This window comes from Botryllus schlosseri, chromosome 9 (assembly GCF_051294905.1).
Source record: "Botryllus schlosseri isolate E-star chromosome 9, Bs_hap1, whole genome shotgun sequence".
NCBI lineage: Eukaryota > Metazoa > Chordata > Ascidiacea > Stolidobranchia > Styelidae > Botryllus > Botryllus schlosseri.
Window position 1 is genome coordinate 9217257 of NC_137244.1, and position 13189 is coordinate 9230445.

A 13189-nucleotide genomic window follows, 5' to 3' on the forward strand; every position below is an offset into this window, starting at 1 on the left:
TATTTTAGATACTGATTCGTCTAAATTTATAACAACACATTTTTATAGTTTCATTCGACTATCTTCAAAGAAAGAATCACAATGGCAAGCAAGGTACGTGAATGTGTAGTTACACACTGCTAGCGAAAGAAGCTCGTATTACCACCCCTAAAGGATGTAGGCTACCCGTCAACAGTATCAACTTCATCTCGCGGATATAGCTTATACCTCTATGAATCGGTGCATTTGACTCCTTTTCAGCAAATTGAATGGGGTATAGACAAGTTTAGTTACAGAAAGTGCCATTTATCAGATTTACATCTAGCACTGTCGTTGTAATAGGCTATACGATTTTCGTTTACAAGTATAGGTTCGCATGCTCATACTGTGCGCTTACCTTAAAATGCTGAGAATTTCGTTACCATACGCTCACGTAGCCCACGTTATCGGTGAGTTACGATCGCAATATAGTGGATGTGTTTATCTACCTAGTTGACGGGGCGTTATGAAGTAAACATACTTCCCAATTTCATGTACGTTGCGAATCGATTTATGAAATCCGACAAGAGCACTTACGCTTCGAGAAAGTGACCATTTAAGCTATATTGATGGCTGTAATCTCAGCTCTATAGGGTCGTCCTAAAATATTTCAAAGAAATATCATGTCACTGCGTTATGCTGGTGTCTCAGTGCTGTAGATATGTGCAAAAACATACCGTATTGGAAAATCCCACAGTAACTCAGGGTTATACCCGGTTGAATAATGCCCGATTAACTGGGAATTTAACTGACTACATATGCAATTACGAGCAAAATATTGCCCATTAACTGGTGCGTAAGTCTGGTGCAAATATTTGCTATTTTCTCTTTTCACAAACTCAAAATTATAATCGTAATGGTGACAGCGTTCGTTTTCTACTGGAGTCAATTGGCGGCACCTTCACGCTCAGAGTGACAGAACGATCCATCTAAAAATATACTGGCATTTTGGAAACATGTTTTGTGAAAGTTCTGACGCCCGAATTTTTATAAAATCATAAAAACAATATTACACGAGCCTGGAATGGATTTTGATTCTATCGATTTATAAAATACCATCGATGCCAGAAATCCATTAGGACCAGGTTGACAGCCACCGACAGGATAAGAACCGGGGTCGCTGGCGATTACTGCTTAATTGCCATGCGCGGTTTCCATCTTCCCTGAACGATGCATTTTAATAGTTCACTTCATGCCAGGCATATAAGCCAGTTCGTAATATGGAATCCAGTCATGTTTAACGATTATGTGTGCATTTCAGGATACACCCCGTTCCGAAAACATCGTGTTCCAACAGAGCCATGTCTCCCGTGACAAGCGTGGACAGGTTATGGGCCAAAAAGGAGGATTCAGAGGATGCACAGTGTGGTTCACGGGTCTTTCGGGTGCTGGTAAAACGACGGTTTCTATGCAACTCGAACAGTTCCTCTGCTCTAAAGGAATCCCCGCATACTCTCTAGACGGAGACAACATTCGACATGGATTGAACAAGGTATCCTAGGTTTGTTGGATTTCCCAAATGGCCTGTGAACTATGTTCCCGATTGCTTTCTGTATTCGGTTGACCGATGGCCTGTATAATTAACACAATATCTCAGCAATATGAAATTGATCACGAGTCAACTTGGCAAAAGTGGAATTGTTCCACAATAGTCGAAGCTGACGCGAATCAGCACAGTCGCCATCAAACTGAATCTTTATTGTTTAGGATCTTGGTTTCGCCCCTGCCGACAGAGAGGAAAATATTCGCCGTATCGGTGAGGTTGCAAAGCTATTCGCAGATGCAGGCGTGGTCTGTCTGGTGTCGTTCATCTCTCCTTACAGAAAGGTAAACATATACATGTTATTTTTGTGAACTATTACTTTAAAACTGTAGACAAGGTCAGTATTTTTGATACATGCATGTTTCTATACTGAGGTGGTTATAGTAGTTATCCTTGGTACTAGAAGTGGTATTGGAATTAATCTAAATCTTAACCACTTGAGGAAGTAGTATAATTAGGCAAAATCTACTTGAAGTAAGAGTACGTCGTTACTAACCATCTCTGTTTGTTTCTATAATGGTATACGTTGCGATATGGAAGACAAGGACACTAGGGATGGTGTGAACGAGAAATTCAGAGGTTCACGTTCACAAACGAACCTTGGTAGGTTCTGCACTGTAAAGCTTTTTCATATATTACAATTTTCACTTCATTATAACATCCTTGGTTGAAATTCATTGCAATTCAACTGCGGGCCACTCTATGCATGTCGCTGGCAGCAAAAAAAATCAACACTAAAAGTACATGAACTTTGACCATCTAAATAATTTTACTTGCTTTGTTACAAAAGTTTGCTCGAATTACCCAGCTTTCCTTTTGTGAATACTTAGTGACTCTCTGCTGTAAGCTTGACCCGCAATCACACAATATCAAGGGCGAAATACTCTACATGTAGTCAGCGAATGATGCTTATTCAAGCAATCAATGAAGTTGATATCGTTGTCTGATGTAAAAAATGTAACAGGCGTTCGGGGTCAATCTTGACTTTATATGTTTAGCAACATAAAAACCAAATCCGTGGATTGGGGTCTTGGATACTGCTGTATGACTTGTTAATGGGGTAATATCGGTAGCAAGTATAGAAACCCGTTTTACACTCTGCTCAATATCAACGTAGCCACAGTCATACGACGAATACATTGTCCGGTCTGGCCTAGACCTTTAAGGCGTAAGCTTATATTCCCTGGTAAGTCCTCGTCGAAATTCTTGGCAAAGCGACGGAAGATATTGATTTTGTGGGATTATTATATCATTTGATTGCCCCACTTGGTACATTTAGCGACGTTAAAAAGGTCTATATGTACTTCAGAATTGTGGCATTATGAGACCCCAGTCGTGGCTAGGTATCGTGTACATTAAGGCTATCACTGCATTGAAATATAGGGTTGGAATTAGCAATATGACGTCACGTGACGTCATGAGGTTCGCGTTCACACGGAACCCTTCAAAAAGGTTCGCGTTCACACGAATCTGAACCTTTCAGAGGTTCACACCATCCCTAAAGGACACCATATAAAGTCCGTAAACTCTGGTATCTGTGAGGCGTATACCTTGTAGATGTAGGTTATAGGCTACCAAGATAAACTCTAGTCTACTCTTTGAACTTTGCTTCGGGGGAACCTAGCGGAAGCCACGGTCACTTACTTACCTACCGACTGACGACTAGTAATAATGATGTAGCGGATCAGTGGCCATTGGCCATGTGAGCATGCGACTCAGCATGCTACACCATATGCGTATACGTCACTTATGCAAGTAGTTTGGGTAAGGGTTAAGATTATCGTAAGGTTTGAGGCTATAAAGTCACACGCTAAAGTCTCGAATGCTCAACTGTCGGTTTTTTTTTGCACCGCATGCTCAAATGTCGGGCAACAGTTAACGACAGGCCTCTGCATCAGTAGAATTATAGGACACTATGGTAGAATCGGTTCGAAAATGACATTTACAGCGAAATCAGTGAAGCGCTAAATCACTCAGTCACGTGACCATGTTGCGACTCAGCTGTAGTAAACCGAATCTACATTGCCGCATTCAGCATTCGGTAAATACGACGGCTCGCTTGAAAGCTGCATAGACGAATCCATAGTTCAATTAACGAGTAGCAAGCTAACAGTGATCAATACTGCTGCTTGCTGCGAGGTTATGGTAGATTTACATTATAATGCTAATCAATTGAAGGCTTCGATTCTCTAATTTCAACCATGTACTTCATGTACGCCCGATGTCGAATGTATCTTGCTTCCGCAATCCGCAGTCTATAGGAAGTAGCCTTTACGCTGTAAAAATATTTTAATCACTTTCAAAGTTTACTGCTAAGAGTTTACAACCGACTAGAACAGATTTATGGCCGCAACCATTATTCTCCAAGGTCATTCAACTAACTGCAGCGTTGTTTGTACTTTACCGCTGCATTCGTGTAAAGTTTTCTCAAAAACTCCATCATCATCTATCTGTGTAACGGATTAAAGTTTAACAGAACATGCGTCCAATGGCCTGACTTTACGGTAATGTACACACGAGAATAAATTGCTGATTCTATCTATAGGCGTTGTAGACGGATATTTGTACAGCAACATATCTGTAATCTTTCAGTTAAAATGATGGAAGGAGATATCCATCAAAATTTTCGATTCGCGGTATAAATTGACGTTCACGCAGCCTCGAGAATTATATATCCGGGTACTAATAAGCTCAGAAGAACTGGAGATACCAATGCCGATTACCAACCTTGCTGATTTAATGTATGCTATATGTCACTAACGCACCTCGCACATTAATATTTTCGCAATAGTTAATGTTTGCATAGTTTAATGTAACTTATTCCTTTGATTACATCATTAATTATGAAAATATGCAATAATGGTGTGATTTTACTGAAAAATAGTCTGATAACGGATGCTAGATTGGCGCCAGTTGAACCTTCATTCCCGAAAATATGTACATGTAGAAATTGTAGATTGGATGTGTGCGGTAATTGTAAAGCTCAGAATCTACTTCATTTCAATTCAGTACATGCTGCACAATATTTGCATAATATTCCATACAGTACCATATTGCGAGTAAAGGAATCTGAAATGGTTTTGATGTGGTACGATGACTGCATCCATCTTGCCCTTGACACATTGAAAGCGTATCATTGTTCGCCGCGATTAATGCTAGCATATATCATAACCTGCATTTAATTGTTTGACCTATACACGAACGTAGGAGAGCAGTCTGACAGGATTTTGTAACTATGAACTATATCCACTAAACCGTCGCTCGCGGCATATTTAGAATTTCGTCTCGCGTGCAATCACTAATATAGAAACTTCCCTCAGTCGCATATCGCGCGTACAACTGTTGTACCATCAGGTGCAGGCGACGCGAGGGAAAAGGTTTTGAATTTTATATTGTGAGCGTCTGCATTTTGATATCAAACCTTCATACTGCATAGTAAAAATTTGGTGACAATAGATTTTTATTACTTTCAATACATTTACTAAAGGTCATTAAATGTGGCCTGCACAGTACACCGCGAACTAAAAATAACTGGTCCTAAAATGAACCAACGAAACACGCATACTTTGTCGTATCGAATCTTAATCTTCACTTGAACTTGCTTGCAAAACTTCGAATTAATAGATTGCATTTATCTCCTTGTAACATTATTAATACCTCAGCCACGATTTCACACTATTCGAAGCCCGAGAAATACAACTCACGTTGATTGTCAGAGTCATTGCATTATATTTGTTTGATGTGAACTCAATATATGTTCCTAGTATACTGACAAAATTCTGAAAGAATCTTAAATCTGAAGAATTCGAAGGCAGTGGGGGCGTCGAATGACTTCGACAGCTGATAAATACTTTTATGATTAATTTATCTTCGTGCTAAACATTCAAATTACGCAGCAGTTTCTTTTAGTGGTGATAGATGCTATCAATATGATGTTCGGTATCAGCGTGTTTTAATGTTCATTTGTTTCATATAAGCAGCATTGCTGTTCACACGTGAACGCAATCATGTGTTTTGTTTGCATATAAGATACAACATGACTAGATATACGCATTTCATGTCATATATTACCGCCTTTTGTTCATGATTATCTTTAGGCCTACAGCAAACAGGTCAGCTAAATATTATCAAATGTGTATTTATATTATATACGGCGTCTTCGGTCTATCCATGAATAGTTGAACATGCGAAAATCTCACCAGAATGCTATATTCTTGATAAACGCCTAGCAAGATGAGATCAATCATTTGCGCTTTCTTATCGCTCGTATCTCTAATACACCATAGTTACGGTCATTCGTGAAACCACGCACTGTTTCATGCTACCTATGAAAATACAAAACGAACTTGATGGTGAATCGAGGATTAACAATAAATCAATCAATCGGCGGTACTTTTTATCTGCTCAAGAGGCACAGTATACAATGCGATACACAAGGCACGATGCGATTTAATGAACAGGTAAGTGGAGGCTGAAATGACTATGTACCGTCACTCAATGAGCCACCCCTCAGCCTAATGCCTAATGTAACAGTGTTCGATCTTGATATTTCATTTATTTGCTTCCTCATCCTTGTCATCGTCCTTGATCGGGACTCTGTCTCTTGGCTTTTTGTAAAGACACTGTAAGCATAGCGACTCGACGGAGGAGGAGCTCAGATATGCCTCCGACGTCAAAGTCGATGGCGGTATACCGCCACGCCAACTGCCCACTAACGCTATTTATACTTTCAAGGATCGTGACAGTGCGCGCCAGGTTCATGAGAAACATGGGCTTCCTTTCGTAGAAGTTTTCGTTGACACCCCACTAAATGTTTGCGAGGACCGTGATGTGAAAGGGCTGTACAAGAAGGCGCGTCAAGGGATAATCAAAGGTAAGAACGCACAGAACAGGCTAAAAACGTTGATATGTATGTGATAGCCAACGTGAATTGCAACTTAAATTGCCCGCAATCTATAAGCGGACAAAATAGTGTTGAGAATTGTATTCACCATCGTATGCTGCCAGGAAATTTCACCTCAATTAGTATATGTATCAATGAAATGCTGTTTTTTTTTAAATGTCTATCCAATACGTACTCCATCGTGAACTGATTTTCATTTATTACGCAATTCTTGGTCGTGGTGCAAAAGACCAACAGGTGATAAGCGCCAAATCTTTCTTTTTAATAAACAACAACAACCTCAATTAGTGAGCCAGAATTAGTTCCGGATCTTAGCTACTTGATAGCCTGAAATTTATCGATTACCTACTCCAACAACAACAACGGGAAAAAAGAACATCTCTTACATTACGATATGATAAATCCAAATTTAGCTATAGATAAGAGCAAGAACTTATTCGCGACATCTAAACTAGGTTACTCACCGGCGTAACTACGGTGAAGCGACAGGCACTCTCTAACTAAAGACATTCCATACACAACATATTCAACTGCCCCTCATAAATTTCATCCTGGTTCTGCCTATGCGGGCTTACATGCCATTTTCAAATTTGTCTCTATGAAAATCTAACCAATTTGTGTGTCACAGGTTTCACCGGAATTGATTCTCCGTACGAAGCACCGAAGGACCCCGAAGTCGTGGTCAAGACCGCAGATATGACAGTCAGGGAATGTATGATGGAAGTCATAGATCATTTGAAGGAGAAGAGCATCGTGCCCCAATCAGCGACCGAGCAAGTCAACGAACTGCTCGTCGAGCCGTCAAAACTGGAGGCCGCTAAAGCCGAGGCAGATACTCTCCCAAAATTGAATATCACCAAGGTAACTTCACAATCGGAATGCATATCAGTGGAGATACCTTCTAAAACTAAATTACGTTTACAATTACCATTTCAGCTCGACCTGCAATGGGTGCAAGTATTGTCAGAAGGATGGGCTACTCCGCTAACCGGTTTTATGAGAGAAAAGGAGTTTCTCCAATCCCAACATTTTGGAACACTTCTTGACAGCGGTCTCACAAACCAGTCGATTCCAATCGTCCTTCCTGTTTCAGACGAAGACAAAACCAAACTTGCAGTGAGTATGCAACGGTGATAAATGCGCGTTGTAACTGGACTCAACTGCAACGCGGTTTTCTCGTATAGGATGCAAAGGCGATCGCCCTAGTATATGAAGGCAAGACATACGCTATTATGAGAGCTCCAGAATTTTACGAGCACAGAAAGGAAGAAAGATGCTCCAGACAGTGGGGAACTTCTAATAAAGGACACCCTCATATCAAAGTAAGCATACAGCCTGATATCCAGATCGATCAAAATCATAATAAATTGTCAATTTCAGTTTGTCTTTATTTCAGTTCTGGTTTAATCACTAATCTTATGATTTAGATGGTAATGGATGCTGGTGATTGGCTCTGTGGTGGAGACCTTGAGGTTCTTGGAAGAATACAATGGAACGACGGTCTCGATAGCTACAGGTACGCGATAAAAGCGAAGCTTTAAACACGCTACCCTTCAATAATATACAGAACCCTATGAATGATCCGTTGGTTACTAGAGAAGTAACTCGTTGGCAGAATGCCTATATCTAGTGTTGGGGGTATCTAGGCTCCTCATTGCCAACCGATCCGCATGAGCGGTCTATTACAAAGTGGGTAGAATGAAAGTGGGTCGTGCTATATGTCTGCAGCTCCGATATCACAAAAAATAAGGTATATGTCTGGTGTGCCTTTGATATTTTCATAATTCTGTCTTGGCCATCTCATTTTAGCAGACCAGCACCGTTATCGCCTAGTTGTGTTCAGACTGACCCCGATGGAGCTTCGCAAGAAATTCCGTGAAATGAACGCTGACGCCGTGTTCGCCTTCCAATTGAGGAACCCCGTACATAATGGCCACGCCTTGCTCATGCAAGACACCCGACAGAAGCTAATAGCAAGAGGATATAAGAATCCAGTTCTGCTCCTGCATCCGCTTGGTAAGAGACCGTTGCATTACATCGTACATTTATTCATACCGGTCGATAGGGTATACTTCAAAGCTTCATCACGGCAAGATTAGGAGCCAGATCAATGGATCTATTTAATTACCAAGTCTGATTAAGTGGTGCGTTGTCAAAATTCGACCACACTATTGTTACATGAGAGAGAGAGAGATATTGTATTCTCTTTCGCCTGCACCATCGAGATGCTCTGACGATGGAGACGCGATACGGCCGTTATAGTTAGGTCATCTAGTCTGCACCCCCGTTTTTTTTTCTCCTCCATGCTATCTGTGAATGTTGAGCGCCTAGCAGGATAGCCGTGGATACCAGTTTTCGAGTCTTTGGTCTGACCCGGCCGGGAATCGTACCCACGACCTACCGATCAAGAAGCCGGACGCATCACCAGTACACTATCACGCTCGGTATGATATGTAGCCTCAAGATTTATACGTGAGCAATATTTTATTACAGGCGGTTGGACCAAGTCGGACGACGTACCACTGGCCACCCGCATGCAACAACACTCCGCCGTATTGGAAGAAGGCGTTCTCGACCCCAAATCCACTGTCGTAGCAATTTTCCCAAGTCCGATGATGTATGCCGGTCCCACAGAGGTACAATGGCACGCAAAAGCAAGAATGGCGACCGGTGCTAATTTCTACATCGTCGGGCGTGACCCAGCCGGAATGCCACATCCGGAAGAGAAGAGAGATTTATACAATCACTCGCACGGTCGCGAGGTCAGTTTAGGCTACAATCAATATGCGATTTGTCACTTTTCGTCGTATTATATCGCGTAATGTTTCTCGCAGGTTTTAACTATGGCCCCAGGTCTCACTCAGCTGGAAATCGTACCGTTCCGTGTAGCCGCATATAACAAAAAGAAAGGCAAGATGGATTTCTACGACCCCCAGAACCACGACGACTTCGATTTCATTTCCGGCACAAGGTAAATGCGCTTCGCCACTTTTGATAATTGGATCACGAGAGAGCTACTTCCAGAAATATCGCGTATAGGCTACATGTAGCTATGACAAGTCAGATTTTCTCCTTAGAATAGCTGTGTGTGTGTTTATGGGACCGCAGTCAAATTTCTATACATCTCACCTATACTTTACTGGTAGCTTCGTGCTCATGCTCACAGATCAGGGTCGTGACTTACATGCCACAATCATGAAATCTGGAACGAAACCTGATTGGCTAACAAAAGAGGAATGACGGTTATGACAGATAACTATGATTGAATGAAACAGTTTGTTTGGATACCAATACACAGCGAAGAGGCAAATAGTATTAGATATTGCGATATTTACGAAAGATTCGTATTGTGGTGTACAACAGGATTCATCCAATACAAGCTGTGCGTGTTTGGTAAATCAATTGGTCTTCATTATATATCAATCAAGGTCGAGCACGTGAAGTGACTTCGCGAGGTCGTCGGGCATCCCGCGTGTAATAGGTTATGTTAGTGCGGATGTCCTGATGTAATGTAGATATTTTCCAAAAGCCCGTACCGTATGAACTCCGAGGTGTACAAATGTACAAAGTAAATATATAGCCTAATTGTAACTCGTTACGCGGATGACACAGATTCGCTTTGGCTTTTGAGTTCAGTTTATTAACAATTCCATCATTTCAAAACACAACAAGATTACGACACATCGAAAATAGAAAATGACTTGGAATAGTCTCTCAATAAAGCATTCATATTGCCACATTGGCCGACAGATATCAATAAAAATACATGTAAATAAGAGGCATACACTGTACAGTGTACACTGAATGAAAAGTTCAGGAGATAACATGATTAGGACAAGCAATGAAAATCAAGGGGCATGTGTCGGTAGGGGAAATCGATATGTCACATCGTGGGCTGATAAATAATCCCAAATGCGGGCTAATATTCATTCGCTAAACTTTGCTATTATTTCTTCTTGAATGTGTACACTGGAATGGACAGTTCTATCTATGACTATCAGATTGCCGTGAAAAACTGTATCTACACCTGCATGGAACAAACGTATTTCAAATATGTATCAAACCCGGATACAATATGTATATATGGCAATCACATGACCGTATAATTCCACCTTTTCTCTCGAAACCTATGTATTTCAGTCATTTCATTGTATGTTCTTCATTTCAGAATGCGACGCACGGCACGCGAAGGTGGATCTCTGCCAGATGGTTTTATGGCGCCCAAAGCATGGAAGATTCTCCAAGACTACTACCAATCCTTGCCAAAGCAAAGTTAAATCACCGAAATTACATCCAACTGCGCAAGCACATTCAAGCCGTGTGCATTTTTTGATCACGGGACAGTCTTTGGAACGAAGTAATCTGAACCTGAACGCCAATGGCGGGATCCATACTCCGTACAGTAGAGACACCAAAATTTAAATGGAAAGGGTCAAAGATAATATCCTGCTCCTGTTGTAACTATACCTACTGATTTAGTCCAATATCGCATACATGAATTACAAAGATACAATAAGCGAAATATATCATGCGATGTTCTGGCAACTTTATCCTTTGCATTTGCCTTAAATAGCCTATAAGTATTAATTTATTATAAAAATGATCGGTATAAACGCACCATCCATATGTAGACGTTTATTGCAAGCAATGAGCATGTAAAATAATGCATTAATGGTTTTCAGGTGCTCGTGAATTTAGTAGTTAAGGTCGTTCGAATGCCGACAACTACGCTTGTAAATATAAAACGCATAGAAATAGATACTCGCGCTTTCGTTAAGTTGCATATGAATAGTTTGATTCAAATATAGCAGAAATAAAATAATTTATCGCAACAAACGTACTCATGACGGACTCTTCTTCGGGTAGGGTCAGGAAAACTACGAGCATACGCTACTACACTCGAGAGATGGAGAGGACATGATTTCTAATAGAAGGGGCAACAGAAGTCATTCGTCCTTGAAGGGAGCTCCATTACAAAATCAATGGGTACGAAAGCAAAAAGAAGCGGAGACCCTGACCCATAACGTCCACGGGTACCCCTTACCATAGTAATGAGAAGCATTCACTGTAGGTCACTGGAAACATGGCTCACCGCTTGTAATTTGGAGCATTTCTATGCATAGGAACGTAGTGATGTCAACCATCTGACGGCACGATGAATGTGAATACGCGATCATTCCCCTTCTATCTCCGTAATTCCTAAGCGGAAATGCTGGAATTTTTGAAGATGCGAATGCAATCAAATTGCAATCAAGCTGACGAGGCGGCTAAGGCAAAGGACTTTGCCCTGTTCCGTTTGTCTGTACCTCCCTTATAATACAGCGGTTCTAAAACTTTCTAGACCGCGACCAAAATCTAAGTTTTGTTGTCAATTTGTCATCTCGCGACCCAAGCCCAAGTTTGCTACGCATTTTCGGTCATGTACGAATTAGAGAAAGTGCAGACAACCAGGTGTACAGAACGCAGTGCTATGAAACGTGTGGCGCTCGTGATTTCAAATAGGGGTGCATCATTTTCCTCTGCTCAGATTGCAAGGACGTGATTATTTGATACCGACCCTTTCGACGACCCGAATATCAATAATAATTATCTCCTTTTACCCTGCCCGCGAGCGAGTTAGTGCTTTCCAATGTTAGACAAATCTTATCATTACATCAAACCAATTTGTGTGATACTAAGGTCGGCTCAGTGTCATGATGAAGCCATAATTGTCGTAGTTACTTTTCCACTTGTACCCAACACCCTCACATTTGACGTGCATGCAGGAACCATGTACAGGAGATTGTTGAAAGAGATTCAACAAATATCCGATACATAGCAAAATATCGCTCTGGTGCGGACGCGACCCAAACTTATGCCATTCGCGATCGATACATACTTTAAGACCCCCGTTATCATACAACAATGTCATAATTTCATCTTGCCTATTGCGATCCATCACTAACGGAATTGTACAAGCACACACACTGTAATACATGTGTAGAAAACGCGTGTTCACCACAACTTAGGGTGGAGATAAGGCCATCAGTAATTTTTGCTCCAAAGCATTGTTTTCACATGCATCCAAATGGGCGAAAACGTGTCGAATACACCAATCCCTATGGACATATATCTATGTAGTGGATTCTGATTTCTTTTTTTGAGTCTTCTTGGGGTGGTACACGAATTCACTAATCATACAACCGTGTGATATGTATCCATACGAATTGGTGTATTCGACTCGTTTTTACCCATTGGAATGAATGTGGAATAAAACGTTTGGCAATAAAGTGCCGTTTACCCGATTTCATTCCTACACAAAGGCGGATGTCGACGAAATACACGATATCCGTTCACAGTGCATAAATAGCATCAATATGTTGGCATAACTACAAATAAAGTCCCAACACCGGACAAATTTGTTGTCGGTTATGAATATCATGCAGACAGTTTTGGACTTTAGCTTAGCAACCGACGAGCTGCCTTCTATTCCCAGGCGACAACAGGCGGCAGCCCGATGCCATGCGCGCAGGCATAACTTCCAATTGCAGCAGTAGGCTTGCTTGGCTGTTCCAGACCAAAATCACTGGTGGCAGCACTTTGTTCAGACAGACATCATTTCACCAAAGTCCCATCTGCTTCAAAAGCTTTCGCGGAATCTTGATGCCAGCGCGAATCACGTCATCTCCGATATAGTCTCCGATCGGCGACCTAACACGTGCAATCGTGCATTAATCAATCATGAA

At 41.3% G+C, this 13189-nt stretch overlaps 2 protein-coding genes across 3 annotated transcripts in view; one reads left to right on the forward strand and one right to left on the reverse strand.

Moving 5' to 3' along the window:
* LOC145447238 (bifunctional 3'-phosphoadenosine 5'-phosphosulfate synthase-like) lies at positions 1-11300 on the forward strand. Its single transcript, XM_080325653.1, has 12 exons — positions 1-93; positions 1280-1510; positions 1726-1845; positions 6296-6434; positions 7093-7325; positions 7401-7580; positions 7649-7786; positions 7892-7980; positions 8308-8480; positions 8958-9226; positions 9299-9435; positions 10633-11300. Exons 1-12 carry the CDS (start codon positions 82-84, stop codon positions 10739-10741), a joined length of 1830 nt encoding a protein of 609 aa, XP_080181779.1. The 5' UTR covers positions 1-81; the 3' UTR covers positions 10742-11300.
* LOC145447239 (tRNA N6-adenosine threonylcarbamoyltransferase, mitochondrial-like) overlaps positions 11085-13189 on the reverse strand; it is a 22232-nt gene continuing 20127 nt past the window's right edge. For both annotated transcript variants that reach the window (XM_080325656.1, XM_080325654.1), the window contains exon 12: positions 11085-13154. In XM_080325656.1, the coding sequence (XP_080181782.1) occupies positions 13064-13154 (91 nt within the window). In that variant the 3' untranslated portion in view covers positions 11085-13063. The remainder of the gene's footprint in view (positions 13155-13189) is intronic.

What these genes read in the sequence shown, in the direction of transcription:
- LOC145447238 (XM_080325653.1), top strand. An exon ending in TCTGCTCCTGCATCCGCTTG is followed by an intron (nt 8,481 to 8,957) that starts GTAAGAGACCGT and finishes ATTTTATTACAG; the next exon opens with GCGGTTGGACCAAGTCGGAC. An exon ending in ATCACTCGCACGGTCGCGAG is followed by an intron (nt 9,227 to 9,298) that starts GTCAGTTTAGGC and finishes TGTTTCTCGCAG; the next exon opens with GTTTTAACTATGGCCCCAGG.